Source organism: Sinohyriopsis cumingii, chromosome 12, assembly GCF_028554795.1.
Source record: "Sinohyriopsis cumingii isolate HCF-2022 chromosome 12, ASM2855479v2, whole genome shotgun sequence".
In the NCBI taxonomy this organism is placed as follows: Eukaryota; Metazoa; Mollusca; class Bivalvia; order Unionida; family Unionidae; genus Sinohyriopsis; species Sinohyriopsis cumingii.
Window position 1 is genome coordinate 837,349 of NC_142972.1, and position 18,977 is coordinate 856,325.

Genomic DNA, 18,977 nt, shown 5'->3' on the forward strand with positions numbered 1-18,977 from the left:
TCATAAATTCAATTTTAAATCATTACGCATTTTAGGTCCTTTGTATAGGAAATATGCAAAGTTTAGGAAAAATTAAATCAGCTTCAGTCATATGTACTGACATATATATTGTGTGTACTGACTAGATGTTTCTTCGGGCATCAGAACAATATTATTGCATGATGTCATGGAATCACATGTTCTTCACATCTGCAAAGGAATAAATTTGATGAATATCAAAAATATTTCTTATATCATGAATTTGTATTAGGAACATATATTTTTATCTGCCTCCTTTAATTGTATTGTTCTGAATTGTGCATTCACCACTTAATTACTTTCATGGAGTAAATCATGACAAACTAGACATAGAAAGCCAGAAGAGATGATTCTTTAGCTGCATGACTGTGCTGTAGATACATGTTTCCATAATAGCTTGGTTCATGAGTGTGCTCACTATTATTATTATTATTATGTAGGAAGATGAAAATGAAATCAATATAGTGGAGGAAGAAAAGGAAAACAGACCAATCAACAATCCAAAGAAGACTGAGAAACCTGAAAAACTTGTTCCACACAGAGAAGCAATAAAAATTGACTTGACAACACTACATTCACATTACAGGACTCATTCGCTGTCTTCTCTACCTCATGTGCTTACGGAATATGGTCTTGAAGATAAAACTGTCCAATTTCAGGTTTGTTATTGTTTTTATATGATGACATAAAAACTAGTATTCTAGAGTATGTCATCTTAGACTTCCTCTCAAACTCTGAGTTTTTATTATAATTTCCAGTGTTGAACAAATGGAAAATCAATCACAATGTCTTGTCCCCTATTATTCTGCCCTTTCCGTTTATTCTGTTTATTAAATTTCTCTGCAGTATTCACATATTTTCTTACTTCTCTGTCTTGTTGTTTTTATATGCTGTGGATGTACGGTAAATATATTTGATTTTTAATCTGTTTCTTCTGAGAAATATAATTGAAATTTATGACTTGATACTTTAATTTTATCCAAAGAGTCTGTTGTGGCCATCTTTATATACATTTCACTTTTGAAAGACTAGTATTCAGTTGCTACAAGCGGGAAATTTATCACAAGCTACAAGTGACTCTTGGAAAGTTTTTCATTTAACTATTAATTCCTTTTTTGGGTAAAACTTCAGATTCCTGGTAGAAATAAATCTTTTAGATGTATATTGGGGAAGTGTGATATTTCTTTTCACTGATATTTGAAGGTAGTTTTATGAGTGTAACCATCTATCCGTCTATATGGCATTTTTCCATTAGTCTCAGTTATTTTAAAAATGGTCTCTTACTTGTATATCACCAGTACTGTGAATACATTCATAGATATATTCTCATATTCAGTTTTAAATTCATACATATATTCTCATACTGTTTTAAATTCATACAAATATTCTCATATTGTTTTAAATTATACATATATTCTCATACTGTCTTAAATTCATACAAATATTCTCATGTTGTTTTAAATTCATACATATATTCTCATACTGTTTTAAATTATATATATATTCTCATACTGTATTAAATTCATACAAATATTCTCATACTGTTTTAAATTATATATTCTCATACCGTTTTAAATTCATACAAATATTCTCATATTGTGTTAAATTCATACATATATTCTCATACTGTCTTAAATTATACATATATTCTCATACTGTTTTAAATTCATACAAATATTCTCATATTGTGTTAAATTCATACAAATGTTCTCATACTGTCTTAAATTATACATATATTCTCATATTGTGTTAAATTCATACAAATGTTCTCATACTGTCTTAAATTATACATATATTCTCATATTGTGTTAAATTCATACATATATTCTCATACTGTCTTAAATTATACAATAATTCTCCTACTGTTTTAAATTCATACAAATATTCTCATTGTGTTAAATTCATACATATATTCTCATATTGTTTTAAATTATACATATATTCTCATACTGTTTTAAATTATACATATGTTCTCATACTGTATTAAATTCATATATTCTCATACTGTTTTAAAGTCATACAAATATTCATACTGTTTTAAATTCATACATATATTCTCATATTGTTTTAAATTCATACAAATATTCTCATATTCAGTTTTAAATTCATACATATATTCTCATATTGTTTTAAATTTATACATATATTTTCATATTGTGTTAAATTCATATATATATTCTCATACTGTTTTAAATTAGACATATATTCTCATACTGTTTTAAATTATACATATATTCTCATACTGTTTTAAATTCATACATATATTCTGATACTGTCTTAAATTATGCATATATTCTCATACTGTTTTAAATTCATACATATATTCTGATACTGCTTTAAATTGTTTTTTAAGGAATTGTGAAGACTTTTTTCAGAACTTTTATAGCAGAAGTACTTAAATTCACATCTGAAGACCATACAGTCTGAGTTTTAGATTAAGCTTGAGATTTTGTGGCCTTCAATCATAAAAGAGATTTTTTGATTGGTTGAGAGTCGAAATTCAGTTTTAGATTTTGAGCTCAGAGTTTTGTTTTCCAGGCTTGATCTTGAGGATTTATTCTTGTGGTTCATGTTGATGACCTTCTTTTTTTCCCCCAAGTGATTATTTTTTAAAGATGCTGCAGTATTACTCCCATGATAAGTTTGGGAAGGGGGCAGCCAAATTAATTTGTCAGAGAGTGTGGGCCTGCTAGCAGAGAAAGATGTCTTTGTAACTGTTTGTCAACTTTCATGAAATTGGGGTGAGTTGGGCTTTTCTGAGTTTACCTTGCTAAATAATCATTTGTATTTTTTGGGGATGGGGATCATCTATGGTATATATTAGATTCATTCTTTTTCCATGTCATTCATCTTGGTTACATGAGGATACCTTGTATTATATGACTGAATGAAAATTGCAATACTGAATGTACAAAAATCATTTTATTTTGCCATTATATAGCCAACTTGTGCATTAAAATAACAATAAATTTATTCTTGCAGAGTTCTTTTTTTAAAGAGAACTTACTGTAAGATTTCACCAAAAGTTATGGGTTCTGAATTTCATAAGAATTCTGAGTATTGATTAAATGCATTTAATTGATTAAATTGCAGAAAAGACGAAAAAAGAAAAAGCGAAATAGCAAATTCTCTGATGAGAGTGAGGATGAGGAAGCATACAGATTTCAGGTTACCTTATTTAAATTTACACTATCTACTCTGAATCTCTCTCACTTTCTCTCTCTCTCTCTCTCTCTATATATATATATATAATGGATTGACTATTGAAGTGTTTCCAAGCTCATTTCATAACTTTAGCAGTTCACAAGGGGATAATCAAAACTACCTGAAAAGTTTAATTCAGATGTATCATATGCAGAAATTACATTTAAAAATGTGATGATAAAGTCATAGTATTTATAAAATTAACATTATTCGAGGCAAATAATTGCTGAAGTTGGTTTTGGAATATATAGTGATTGATTAGAGAGATTGGTGTAAAGTATGTTTAAGATGGAGCAAAGAAATTAATGAGATTTTTATGAATACATCTCTAAGTCCGGAATTAAATAATCCAACTCACACCATACAGTAACTTACCCTGTGTGTTTAGAAATTAGAATTTCAATAATCCAACTATACAAACAATAACTTACCCTGTGTGTTTAGAAATTAGAACTTCAGTAATCCAACTATACCATACAATAACTTACCCTGTGTGTTTAGAAATTAGAACTTCAATAATCCAACTATACCATACAATAACTTACCCTGTGTGTTTAGAAATTGGAACTTCAGTAATCCAACTATACCATACAGTAACTTACCCTGTGTGTTTAGAAATTAGAACTTCAATAAGCCAACTCATACCATACAGCAACTTACCCTGTGTGTTTAGAAATTGGAACTTCAGTAATCCAACTATACCATACAGTAACTTCCCTCGTGTGTTTAGAAATTAGAACTTCAATAAAGCCAACTCATACCAATTAATCATTTTTGTACAAAAAGATGAGAACTAAAAGAAATGCAGAAGTGAAGAAACAATTCCGAAAAAACCAGTACAGTTGGTTGATAGTTTCATTAGAGTAAATGTGTTTTTTTATATAAAGAGAATAAGAAAATTGAAAAAAAGGTCATCTATAGAGTATCACTTCTACTTGATGCATATTCCAAATTGTTTACCAAAGACCTCAGGGATCATCAGAAAACATCTTAGAATCCTATATAGTTTAGAAAAAAATGAAATAAATCTTTAAGGAGCCACCAACTGTAACACATAATTGATGGTTTAATTATTACACAGGAAAATGAATTGTTTACTTTGTGTACTCATGATCTTTGGAATTAGCAGGCTGAACTTCAAAAGTGAACATCGGTCAAAGCAACAATGTAACAAAACTTACATATATTGTTGTAATGGCTACCATGTTACAGTTTGTTAAGGTAAATGGCTTTAAGCAGGCTGCCATGTCTTAATGAGAAAGCTAATTACTAAACCAGAAACCAAGTCTTTGTGCTTTGAAGACAGCAAAGTATATCCAACAATTTTTAATTCAGACACATGTATTAAATGGAAGGCGAAAAATCTCACTTTTATGAAAGAATTGTATGTTATGTTAAGTATGCTTGGTAGTATTGTGTCTGAGAGAGAGAGACAGAGACAGAGAGAAAATAAAGTTGTATGCAGATTGTAAGACTAAAGTGAGAAGAAAAATATAATTTTAAAGAGAAAAAATCCTTTAGAAAAAAATGTTCAAAGTCAGGAAGGATAATAGACTGCACCTAGAAATTAAATGGATAGACAAATTAAAAGCAAGGAATCTGCTTTGGAATAAACATCATTTAGAAAAGTTTCAATGGTACTTTGGTGACATCACCATGATGTCACTTTGATAACGTTACCATGCACACGACGTCATGACATCATAACAATTGAAACTTTAAAAATGAATGAGGAAGAGGAAGAAAAGGATGTTACAAGTTTCAGAAACAAAATGTGATTGGAAAAGAGAATTGTGTTGCATCTGATGAAAGATCAAACAGTAGTACAAGTAGGTAAATTCTGAAAAATATAAGGTTATTATTATTATCATTATGATGATGATGATAATGATTATTATTGTTATTATTATTATTATTAAGTTTGCCACTTCTTGTATAATCATTTGAAAGCTTTTATTGATATTTGGGAGAGAATGGGATTAGCCACCTACACCAACATGAAAATGTGTATAAATAGGGATTTAACAAACAATTCATTCATTCCTATTTTAGAATAGAGTCTGGAATCCATTGTTGTTGGTTTACAGTTGTGTTCAAATATAATTAGAGAGGAATTATTTATTTAAATTATTCATTGGAATTATTAAGTGCTCATTGACTTTGGATTAATACATTATTATGAACTCATTCACAGACATTATGGATTACATCATTGTGGTACATCAGGACAGTCAAGACTACTGGGATTCAATTTAAATGTTCTATATTTTTGGACATGTGATAGGATATTTAGGATTATTATGGATTTAATTCACGATACTGTGTCTCTTGAATTTTCACCTTGTGTTGTAGCGAAATACATAACTTGTTGATTTTATGTAAATTGTTGGTTTCACTGCTTCTGTTACATATATTTAGACCTAGAGTTGTAACAATACAAACATCATGCTTTAATTTAAAACAATGATAGAAAATATTAAAACAGAGTAATATTTATACCAAGCCAACATTGTATGATTCAATGCATTGAAATTTTATTACATTTAATCCTCAGCATTGTATGACACCTGATGCATTGAAATTTTATTACATTTAATCCTCAGCATTGTATGACTCATGATGCATTGAAATTTTATTACATTTAATCCTCAGCATTGTATGACACCTGATGCATTGAAATTTTATTACATTTAATCCTCAGCATTGTAATGACACCTGATGCATTGAAATTTTATTACATTTAATCCTCAGCATTGTAATGACACCTGATGCATTGAAATTTTATTACATTTAATCCTCAGCATTGTATGACACCTGATGCATTGAAATTTTATTACATTTAATCCTCAGCATTGTATGACTCATGATGCATTGAAATTTTATTACTTTTAATCTTCAGCATTGTATGACACCTGATGCATTGAAATTTTATTACATTTAATCCTCAGCATTGTATGACTCTTGATACAATGAAATTTTATTACAGATAAACCTCAGCTTTTTCTGTGGCAGTCCCTTCTTTGTAAACTTAACAGATGAGTCATGGAATACATACATTTGGTTTTGTTACTTGCTTGTTGATTTAAATGATAATAATGGAAATTACAACAATACAGTTTTATATTTGAAGATGTTAAGGATGCTCACTAGCTGTCACAAACTGAATTTTACAGGCATTGTGTCTGCATAAGAACTGTCACAAACTGAATTTTACAGGCATTGTGTCTGCATAATAACATAAAACTAATATTTGCTACATTACTCTAGCCATTATTATCCCTCAGATCCTCAAAGACATATATGACATTGTTGTCACAATCTTGAAAGTTTGAAATATTATGTAGATCATTTGTCAAAAGTATATTTCTCTGATGGTATGACACTGAAGCATCATGGCATTATAATGAATTAAATAATCTTTGATTATTTGTCCTTAGATTTTACTGCCACATTTTCAACAATAAGAAAACTAACAACATCTACAGATATATTTGAAGTATAATTCATAGGTTGTGGAATATTCTGTTGGTCCAGCAACTTGAATAGTTTAAAGTTGAATTATTGCTTGGTGTTTTCTGGTTTTGGTTACTCATATTTTATTTGTATGGTCCATATAATTTTTGTGTTTTCAACAGTGAATAGAAGAAACCACACCCTTCTAACTGCTTTCACTGACAGAATTTAATTTTATCTTATAGCGTTCCAGACGAATGGAGGAGAGGTATGATGAACAGATTGATTTTGTGGAAGAAGTACAGAAGAAAGTGGAGAGACAGCGTCAGAAGATGAAACTCAGACAGGAGGCAGAACAAAGAAAATTTGAGGAATTCATGAGGGCTGAGGTACACAGTGACTGAAATCAATGAGAATATTTTTCTTCTTGGATGTAAAATAAATCAGAGTCACAATATGCCATTATATGTAAATTCCCCTTTTCCTATAATGAAACCATAATAAGGCCAGCTAGGCCTGCTGGCAACTCCATAATGGAGTCATAATAAGGCCAGCTAGGCCTGCTGGGAACTCCATAATGGAGTCATAAAGAGGACAGATAGGCCTGTATTTCTTTAAACTTTTATTTGTACAAAACTCAAGCTCAGGCTCGAAGTAAATGCCTTTTTTTACCATTTGTAGAATTAGAAGTTTGGTCAATTCTGATTATGCCAATGTTCAATTGAAGAAAGAATCATATGTCAATAAGCCGCATTCTTCAGTATAATAAATGTTTATTGGTTTTGGTAGGTCTCTGGCATGGATGATTTCAGCAACATAGAATGTGTGTCAAGTAGTATTTCATCATCTTTATTTCTTTTGCATTTTGGAGCCTCTTCATCCTATTTAGTTCTGTCATTCTGACATTACTTTCTTGGAAAGTCTCTGGAATTGTCAAACTCCTTTGTAAGTTTTTAATACATGCCTGCTGCTGTTTTTTGTTTAACACTTTGTCTTATAAGCTGTATTATTGCAGGTTTTGATTTGATGTAGGTGTCAGAGCTTTGGTATAAAAAAGACATAATTACCTGCTCCAGTTGACTTAATTCTTGGGCATAGTCATAATCTGTGACCCAGGTCTTAACTGTGAAACAGTTTTTGGAAAGATAAGGTGCATCATTACAGTTAGTGAAAGTCTTAATCAGACAAATGGTCACAATTTGAATGATACTACTGATTTCAAGATTAAACAAGGATGCAGGCAGGAGTGCACAACATGAAGTAAAGTCATGTGGTTATTTCTTGTGTACATGGCTGATCCTATAATCAGCTTATGCATAATACCCAATGCCTGTCCCCCCACCATCTATGCCAACCTATGTATGCATTAATTGCTATTAATACCCCCCACCTCCCAGCCTTAGTGTGCATAAGCTGCTGTTAAGACTATCTAGTATGTTATACAGAGTGATTATACATCACATCGATTTATTGAACTCATTGTGACAAAATATCATGGGCTTCACTTTAGTCTAAATCCTATAGATGCTTTAATTGAGAGCAGTAAAAAATTTACAAGTGCATCATTGACATAGCTGAAAATCCTAATATATTATTAGACCTCCAACTTGCAGCATCTTTCTGAGGGGAAAAAAAATTCATAAAATCAACACCCTGCATCATAGCCTATTTTTTGGGATATTTTCTGTAGAAGCTACTGTGAAATTGCAGGAGTAAATAGTCATGCTGTCTTGGTATGGTGGGTGGGGGAACCAGTTTGATAGCAATGAATCAGGTGAGATAATTTACATTTTATTAAAAATGTAAAATATTGGAAAAATATTTCTGTTTTTTTCTTTTTTGCTACTTTATCTCAAGTTGCCATTTATACTTAATAATACATTTTTAATAACCACTTATTCTGATACTTAACCTAAAGTTAAAATATGACTAGTTCATGTACACTGATATTTAACCTAAAGTTAAAAATATAACTAGTCTCAGTGCATTGATACATAACCTAGAGTTGAAATATTATTAGCCCCAGTACACTGGTACTTAATTAAAAATATTACTAGCCACAGTACACTGGTACTTAATTTAAAATATTACTAGCCCCAACACACTGGTACTTAATTTAAAATATTATTAGCTCAGTACACTGATACTTAATTAAAAATATTACTAGCCCCAGTACACTGGTACTTAATTTAAAATATTACTTGTCTCAGTGCATTGGTACTTAATTTAAAATATTACTAGCCCCAGTACACTGGTACTTAATTTAAAATATTACTTGTCTCAGTGCACAGTTTGAACAAGTTTTACACTCATATCATCTAGCCACAATTACAGCCATTACTTGCTTATATGAATTAGAGACATCCTTTTACCCATGTTAATTCACTGTAATTATATCCACAATTTTGGAATTTAATATACTATGTTTTTAAGGGGTGAACCCCTACATAGCAAAACTCATTCAAATCATTACAGCCATTACTGTTTTATTAGCAGAACTGTTGTCAGTTTCCTATATTTTTTTAAATACAGATCAGGTATTTCAGAAAGGATATCTAAACAGAAAAATGTAATTTTTCTTGCACACTATAAAAGTACTATCTATTTATTTTCATAGGTTTCATTTTTATGGTTTTGTAAAAAAAATTCAAATGTTATTTGTATTTTTTAATTTTTATATATGATTTAAAGTTTAATATTTTAAATTACTTGATATACTACTGATAAAAATGGGATCCTATTTTCTTTAAAGTTGGCTCATTTCCCTTGGGTCTTTAAATTTATTGACTGTGACATCCACAAAATCCACAAATATTGTAACCACAATGAATCAACAGTATGTGTCAGCTGTTATTCAAACAATCACAAATAAACTTTTAAATCAAAATTTTCTTCAGTAAGGATCCATTTTAAGGTCTCATTAAAATAAAAATTTCTCATATATTTTATAAGAAGTAAAAGAACAAGTTAAAGTAAAAGAAGAAAACATCAAAATTCAAATAAATAACATTCTCACAGTTTGGATGACTTAATGTTGACTGGCCCATGTTTCACCAAGCAACATAACTTAATGTCAACAGGCCCATGTTTCACCAAGCAACATAACTTAATGTCGACAGGCCCATGTTTCACCAAGCAACATAACTTAATGTTGACAGGCCCATGTTTCACCAAGTAATATAACTTAATGTTGACAGGCCCATGTTTCACCAAGCAACATAACTTAATGTTGACAGGCCCATGTTTCACCAGGCAACATAACCTAATGTTGACAGGCCCATGTGTCACCAAGCAACATAACCTAATGTTGACAGGCCCATGTTTCACCAAGCAACATAACTTAATGTTGACAGGCCCGTGTTTCACCAAGCAACATAACTTAATGTTGACAGGCCCATGTTTCACCAAGCAACATAACTTAATGTTGACAGGCCCATGTTTCACCAGGCAACATAACCTAATGTTGACAGGCCCATGTTTCACCAAGCAACATAACTTAATGTTGATAGGCCCATGTTTCACCAGGCAACATAACCTAATGTTGACAGGCCCATGTTTCACCAGGCAACATAACTTAATGTTAACAGGCCCATGTTTCACCAAGCAACATAACTTAATGTTGACAGGCCCATGTTTCACCAAGCAACATAACTTAATGTTGACAGGCCCATGTTTCACCAAGCAACATAACTTGTTTCTATTTTTACATGCATCAGGATAATGTTGGTACTAGCATATTGAACCAGTCATGTAGGATGGTTTGTATTTAATAGCAAAGCAGCACATCAATGATTATTTTGTATTGAGGCAGCAGAAGTTGAGTGCCTTATCCAGGGGCACACCACCACAGCTAACTAGGGCTGGTCTGTGTATACTGTTAACCATTGACATTTGGGTTGTAAGTCTGGCACTCTACCAATTAGCCACTGCAGCCCTCAAATCAATTAAGAAAACTGTATTTTACAAATTACAAAAGACAGTTGCACACATTTTATTACTGACATGTCTAGATGGAAATTATTTTTCTTGAGATATTCAACCCTTTTTCAGAGTGCCACCAGTAAATCTAGTACGAGTGCTAAGTCTACTCATTATAGCACTGGCTCAGAAACGTCTTTAGTACAGTCTGTAGTACAGTCTGTAGTACAGTCTTTAGTACAGTCTTTAGTACAGTCTGTAGTACCTACCGTCGTCTCATCTGGGAGCAAGGTAAAGAAGTTTGATGGGTCATAAGGCTACATTGCTACATAAAGAGTTCTGGTTTTTGGGATTGCGGCAAATGTTTACCACGTTGACTAATATCCTTTGCACATTTTAAATGGATTTAATTGCACATCAGCACTACACTGGTACAACTCTAGGGTCACACAAGTTGCCAACAGAATGCCAAGAATATGTGTATAACACATGACACAGATACAGACAGTGGCTCTGTTTCTATTAAATCCCTCAGTATACTGCTGTCTCTCTTATAATAAAGGTATCAGGTGATGATCCAGTTAAATTGGACTAATTTGTACGTATCATTCCTTATTCATATATATATATATATATATATATATATATATATATATATATATATATATATATATGTATTCATTTTAGTTTTATGTTTTTCTCATGAGAAACAATTATAATGTCTTTTGACAACATTAGGTACTTTGTTTTTGTTTTAAAGCCTCTCAGGACTTAGACTTGTTGGAACATCCCACAGCATAAAGCTCACTAATTTTTAAGCTGGGTCAACTTTATGGCTCCCATAAACAGTATATTAGAGAAAGGGAGCTGTACACTTCACCACAGGATACATTTTTTGATATTTTGTGTTATACTAGGAATACACAAGAGGTAAGAGGCACACTAAGTGAGCTACAAAAATTGCGATGTATTTCTGGCAGCAAATGGCCACTGTCAAAATTTTTTACTCTGTGCTGATGATTTGTATATGGAAAGAGAAAGAGTATTTTGAATGGACTCTGCATCTTCAGATGTTAAAGGAACCTTTTCTTTTCTGCATATTGTTCTCTGGATGGTAGGTCACATGTTTGCATTTTACAAAAACAATTTCAAAAGCCATTAATAGACACTTTCTGGTAGAGCTTATGCCAGATTTATATAAGATGGCATGTTAACCCAATATTTTTTTATTATTGGAAATTGAACTTCCTGCATATGTTACTTTTGTTGATTTCTGCACAAACACGTACAAAAGGAGAGTTAAAACTATGTAACTAATTAGTGTAGCACTTAGGGATATTACTTACCTGGTTGAAAGCTACATCATGTGTCATTTAATACACAACTTTATTCCATTTAATGTATTTTATTCATTGTTTTGCAAATCATATAGATAAAATAAATTTTGATTTTAACAAGTGATGTACATTTTTCAGTTTTAATATTTTGTATCTCCTAAGATAAATTCAAGGAGTTTTTGAGAAGAGTTTGTAAAAATGTAAGGACCTTTCAAGGATAAAGCCACCTAAATCTAAGTTCAATCAGCTTTTAAGGCAACCCCTCAAATTCAATGATTTTTGAAGTTTATATGTACTATGAATAGGCTGAGCACTTATTTTGTACCACAATGGTTTTGGGTTTGATATTGTTGAGTGCCATAGACATGGATCTTTGAATCATTTGTGCCTGGTGGTTTGGTTGAATAAGAAGACTAAATCAGCATGAAGTTCTTGATAAAATTAATTACCTTGAATCATTTGAACCTGGTGGTTTGGTTGAATAAGAAGACTAAATCAGCATACAGTTCTTGATAAAATTAATTACCTTGAATCATTTGTACCTGGTGGTTTGGTTGAATAAGAAGACTAAATCAGCATACAGTTCTTGACAAAAATTAATTGCCTTGAAGATGATATTAAGTTGCAATACCCAAAAATCAACATCTCCACAGAAATTTTTCTTAGCCCACCTCTGACACATTTCTTGCATTTTATTTGGTCATGGTAAGTCACATGAAAACATAAAATAAGACAATATATTATTTTACATATTGTCATCACATAATGCATGATATATTATGGTACATATAGTCATCACATAAACCACGACAGATTATGGTACATATTGTCATCACATAAACCACGACAGATTATGGTACATATTGTCATCACATAAGGCATGACAGATTATAGTACATATTGTCATCACATAAACCACGACAGATTATGGTACATATTGTCATCACATAAACCACGATAGATTATAGTACATATTGTCATCACATAATGCATGATATATTATGGTACATATAGTCATCACATAAACCATGATGGATTATGGTACATATTGTCATCACATAAACCATGACAGATTATGGTACATATTGTCATCACTTAACCAAGACAGATTATGGTACATAGTGTCATCACATAATGCATGATATATTATGGTACATATTGTCATCACATAATGCATGACAGATTATGGTACATATTGTCATCACATAAACCATGACACATTATGGTACATGTTGTCATCACATAATGCATGATATATTATGGTACATATTGTCATCACATAAACCATGACAGATTATGGTACATATTGTCCTCACATAATGCATGACAGATTATAGTACATATTGTCATCACATAAACCACGACAGATTATGGTACATATTGTCATCACATAAACCACAACAGATTATAGTACATATTGTCATCACATAATGCATGATATATTATGGTACATATAGTCATCACATAAACCATGACAGATTATAGTACATATAGTCATCACATAAACCATGACAGATTATGGTACATATTGTCATCACATAAACCATGCCAGATTATAGTACATATTGTCATCACATAATGCATGATATATTATAGAACATATTGTCATCACATAAACCATGACAGATTATGGTGCATATTGTCATCACATAAACCATGACAGATTATGGTACATATTGTCATCACATAATGCTTGATATATTATGGTACATATTGTCATCACATAATGCATGACAGATTATAGTACATATAGTCATCACATAAACCATGACAGATTATGGTACATATTGTCGTCACATAAACCATGACAGATTATAGTACATATAGTCATCACATAAACCATGACAGATTATGGTACATATTGTCATCACATAATGCATGACAGATTATAGTACATATAGTCATCACATAAACCATGACAGATTATGTACATATTGTCATCACATAAACCATGACAGATTATAGTACATATAGTCATCACATAAACTATGACAGATTATAGTACATAGAGGCATCACATAAACCATGACAGATTATGGTACATATTGTCATCACATAAACCATAACAGATTATAGTACATATAGTCATCACATAAACCATGACAGATTATAGTACATAGAGGCATCACATAAACCATGACAGATTATGGTACATATTGTCATCACATAAACCATGATGGATTATGGTACATATTGTGATCACATAATGCATGATATATTATGGTACATATTGTCATCACATAATGCATGACAGATTATGGTACATATTGTCATCATAGAAACCATGACAGATTATGGTACATATTGTCATCACATAATGCATGACAGATTATAGTACATATTGTCATCACATAAACCATGACAGATTATGGTACATATTGTCATCACATAAGGCATGACAGATTATAGTACATATTGTCATCACATAATGCATGACATATTATGGTATATATTGCCATCACATAAACCATGACAGATTATGGTACATATTGTCATCACATAATGCATGACATATTATGGTATATATTGTCATCACATAAACCATGACAGATTATGGTACATATTGTCATCACATAATGCATGACAGATTATAGTACATATAGTCATCACATAAACTATGACAGATTATGGTACATATTGTCATCACATAATGCATGACAGATTATAGTACATATAGTAATCACATAAACCATGATAGATTATAGTACATATAGTCACCACATATACCATGACAGATTATAGTACATATAGTGATCACATAAAGCGTGACAGATTTTGGTACATATTGTCATCACATAATGCATGACAGATTATAGTCCATATTGTCATCACATAATGCATAATATATTATGGTACATATTGTCATCACATAGTGCATGACAGATTATGGAACATATTGTCATCACATAAACCATGACAGATTATGGTACATATTGTCATCACATAATGCATGATATATTATGGTACATATTGTCATCACATAAACCATGACAGATTATGGTACATATTGTCATCACATAATGCATGACAGATTATAGTACATATTGTCATCACATAAACCATGACAGATTATGGTACATATTGTCATCACATAATGCATGACAGATTATAGTACATATTGTCATCACATAAACCATGACAGATTATGGTACATATTGTCATCACATAAACCATGATATATTATGGTACATATTGTCATCACATAAACCATGACAGATTATGGTACATATTGTCATCACATAAACCATGACAGATTATGGTACATATTGTCATCACATAAACCATGATATATTATGGTACATATTGTCATCATATAATGCGTGACAGATTATGATACATATTGTTAATTTACTTAGGATTTTTAAGTTAACAGAGTATACCCTAATCAGCCATTACATACTAGATTAACGTATCAGCATTCATTGTTCATTTTTGATTTCAAGTGAAGGACATAAACCCATATGTGCCATCACATTATGTTATGTCATGTCTGGGTCTGTGATGTTTTCATGAAGCTGTGTGTTGTTCTTGGATAAGTATTAGTATGTAACTAGAAGAGTAAAAAGTAACTAGACCAGTTTTTTCATATTTGCAAATGGAAAGAGACATCATCCAAATACAGAATACAATGTGCATTTTATTTTCTCCCTAGAAGATTTTTTTCTCCAGTCATTTTTGTCAAACTCAGCATTTAAGAAAATATGTTTGCAGATTGAAAAACGACATCGCCCACCCAAAAGACTTGAGAGAAAGGAACTCAAACATGATGATGGGTTTATGAAAAATATTCAAAAGTCTAGAGTGTCCAAGGTAAGCTACTTGTTAAGCAAAGCTGTGCCACTAACATTCCACATTTTCCAAAAAATTAATATGTATGTTTGTTGTTTGATTTATATTCCATAGTTTGCTCAGTTTGGCCAAATGTTATGACCTTCATCATCTCTTGAAAGTCAAAATACATCATTGTACAAGTCTGCTAAATATTATGACCTTCATCATCTCTTGAAAGTCAAAATACAACATTGTACAAGTCTGCCAAATATTATGACCTTCATCATCTCTTGAAGGTCAAAATACAATTGTACAAGTCTGTCAAATCTTATGACTTTCCTCATGCTTTGCATTTCAAAATACAGCATTGTACAAATCTGCCAATTGTTATGACCTTCCTCATGCCTTGCAAGTAAAAAATACAACATTGTACAAGTCTGCCAAATATTATTACCTTCCTCATGCCTTGCAAGTCAAAATACAACATTGTACAAGTCTGCCAAATGCTATGACCTTCGTCTTCTCTTTAAAATCAAAACACAACACTGTACTAGTCTTTGTGATTTTATCATTTTTTTGTAGTCAGAATTATTAAGCACTGTTTATGTGCTGCTAATGATAAAAAGCAACAGTACTTTAAAAAGGCACCAAATATACTTACTTATTAAGTCAAACCCAACTGCAAATTGCACAAACCCTGATATGCCATCACATGAGTCAGCAGATCTGGCTCAATGCAGTTTGTTATCGGTAATCAGTAGAATAAACAACAAAGACCCTGATCTGCTGGCACATTATATGATGGCAGATCAATGTCTATGTAGTTTTTAGTTGGATTCAACCTGTAAGTAAGCATATATGGTAGTCCAAATGAAGTATTTTTATCCCAGGTGTTCTAACCAATTAATATCCCTATTGTTATGTTTAGGCACTTACAAAACACAACAAGAAAAGAGTGAACACAACAAGCTTCAACAGTTCTTTGTTGAATCACAGAAAATAATATTCCCATGTTTGAATTCTGTGTAAATTTCTGTAACTGTCCTTAATTTTAAGCACATGTACTTCCTTGGAAAAATAATCTCTTGGAATCCAAATAATTTGAAGAAAACAAAATAATTAGCCCCCAAAAAATGGGTCACAACATAAAACACTTGGACTTATCAGTGTTAAGGCACAGAATGACTATTCTTACTCAAAACGTCAATAATAAATCTGGCTACGGTGCAAAAGAGATGCCCAAATGCAGGTCAATCCTCCAGAAAAACCAGAATTTGAAACAATTGCTACATGTTATTTTTCACATACTCCAAGTATGACCTTGATTTCACTTTATGAATTTTACTCAAAGAAAAAATTAATAAAAAATAAAAAATTTTTTTTACTTCAACTCTCACTGATTTTGAATCAAGGTCAGGAACTTGGTCAGCATTAGATACAAAGTTTCTGTTATTAGTGTTTATGAAAAACAGTCAGGTCAAACTGAACTGAATTTTCTGGAAAATGTCAAATACTATACTTTGTATGATATGGAGATCCAGGTACCTTATTTTGCTCCTCATTTGTGCCTAACTTAGTTTCATATTCAAACCCAATCATAATCATATATAATACAAGTTTTGGGTTCATAGTTCATTTAGAATTGTACCCCTATACAGAATAAATAAGATATGGAAATACTACTTTTTTACATGTTCTATAAGCTATGTTAGGTTTATCTATTATTGTGTATATCTATAGTACGTTTATTATTTTCATAATAATAGTTTGTGTATGGGTCATTTAGTTAATGTCATTTTTAATACATCCTGTTATCATAGTTTGCACTTTAAAGATGAGTCATATAAAGTACATAAATTGATTCATTCATGGGTTTCAAGTTTAAGTGGTACTATTAAATCCAAGTGAATATCATGTGATCTAATTTCAGAATATGAATTCTGAAAGGAAAGGCTGACCTAATTTTTGATTAGCTAGAGTAGACCACTAGATCTTTGTTACTTGTAAAGTGATTTCGAAATGCCAAGATGATTAATTCAAAGCCTCATATTGCATTTTCTTGAATGCATATTGGAATTCTGTATAATAGAATTATTTCAAAGAATTGGCATTCTTGGTAGTATTATTAGTCTTGGAAGAGTTATATTGAGAAGAATGATTCATTTATTTAATTTAATCATTCACTGGAATTACAGTGCTCTAACATTCATTTAAAAACTATTGGGATATACAACAGATGTATGGAATTACTGTGAATTAAGGACATTTGGATTTATTGCTGTCATGGGATTACTGTGAATTCATTTAAAATGATTTTGGGATCATAGAATAGTCATTTTTCTGTACTGTTGATTACTAAAAACTATTGGAATTGATAGAACTTTAGAACTTTAGGAATTCATTCACCATACTGTAAGTTATTTTTAATTCTTTCACTTTGTAGTTAAGGGAAATAAGTTATATTTTTCAATGATATGAAACTCAGTTTTGCCCTTTGTTGTTATTTTTTTTAATACAGAGTGAAAACTATAAGAATATTTTTTATTTGCAATTTCTAAAGATGAGGTTATTGTAATTAATATAATAATTAATATCTTTGGTGTAGCACGTCTTAATAATGGAGCGTAATATTTTTGTTCTAATCTCAAACTTTGCTTTACTTTGTGATCTAAGATGGAAAGAAGACAGGTATTTTGTTTTTGTTCTTAATAAACCTAGATTTTGTTGACAAGTCTTTAAAATGAAATTATAATGGAAATGTGGATGTTTCTGATATTTCAGATATTAGCACTTGAGTCAAAAATGAAGAATGAAGGAAAGCTGAAAACACAAACAGAAATTGATAACTTCTGGGAGGATATGAAAAATCCAGATATTTTTAATGCTTATTTCACTCAGCCAACAATGACAGGTGAGTGTACAATGATTTATGAATGAACAAATTTCATGGGATTTTGGTGCATAAATTTAATTAATCTTTTTCTAACTCAGTAAAAATGTATTTTTTTCTTTAACTATCTTGTATTTTTACTTCTTCAGAAATATAAATAAATTTGTAATTTAAATGTCTGCATCAGCCAACTTTTGAAATTGATTGGCATAAGAACAAAAATGAATAGATTTCCTCTTTTGGCTGTCTGCTAAGCAGCATGGCATTGCTGAGCCTGCAACATGACAATAGAATGAATGTCTTTATTGCAAATGGTTAGAATACCACACCGAGGGGTATGTATTTAAATAGAATTAATGTCTTTTTTGAACCTACATAAGTATCAT

The 18,977-nt window shown here is 31.0% G+C and overlaps 1 protein-coding gene across 4 annotated transcripts in view; it reads left to right on the plus strand.

Annotated features, from left to right (window-relative positions):
- LOC149785902 (uncharacterized) overlaps positions 1–18,977 on the plus strand; it is a 58,707-nt gene that overhangs the window by 7,830 nt on the left and 31,900 nt on the right. For 2 of the 4 annotated variants that reach the window (XM_089976116.1, XM_089976117.1), the window contains exons 2-6: positions 459–677; positions 3,112–3,186; positions 6,921–7,064; positions 15,642–15,740; positions 18,483–18,612. In XM_089976116.1, the coding sequence (XP_089832242.1) occupies positions 459–677; positions 3,112–3,186; positions 6,921–7,064; positions 15,642–15,740; positions 18,483–18,612 (667 nt within the window). Of the gene's footprint in view, positions 1–458; positions 678–3,111; positions 3,187–4,933; positions 5,056–6,920; positions 7,065–15,641; positions 15,741–18,482; positions 18,613–18,977 lie in introns of those variants that run through there. The other 2 variants (XM_089976120.1, XM_089976119.1) reach the window with 2 other exon arrangements.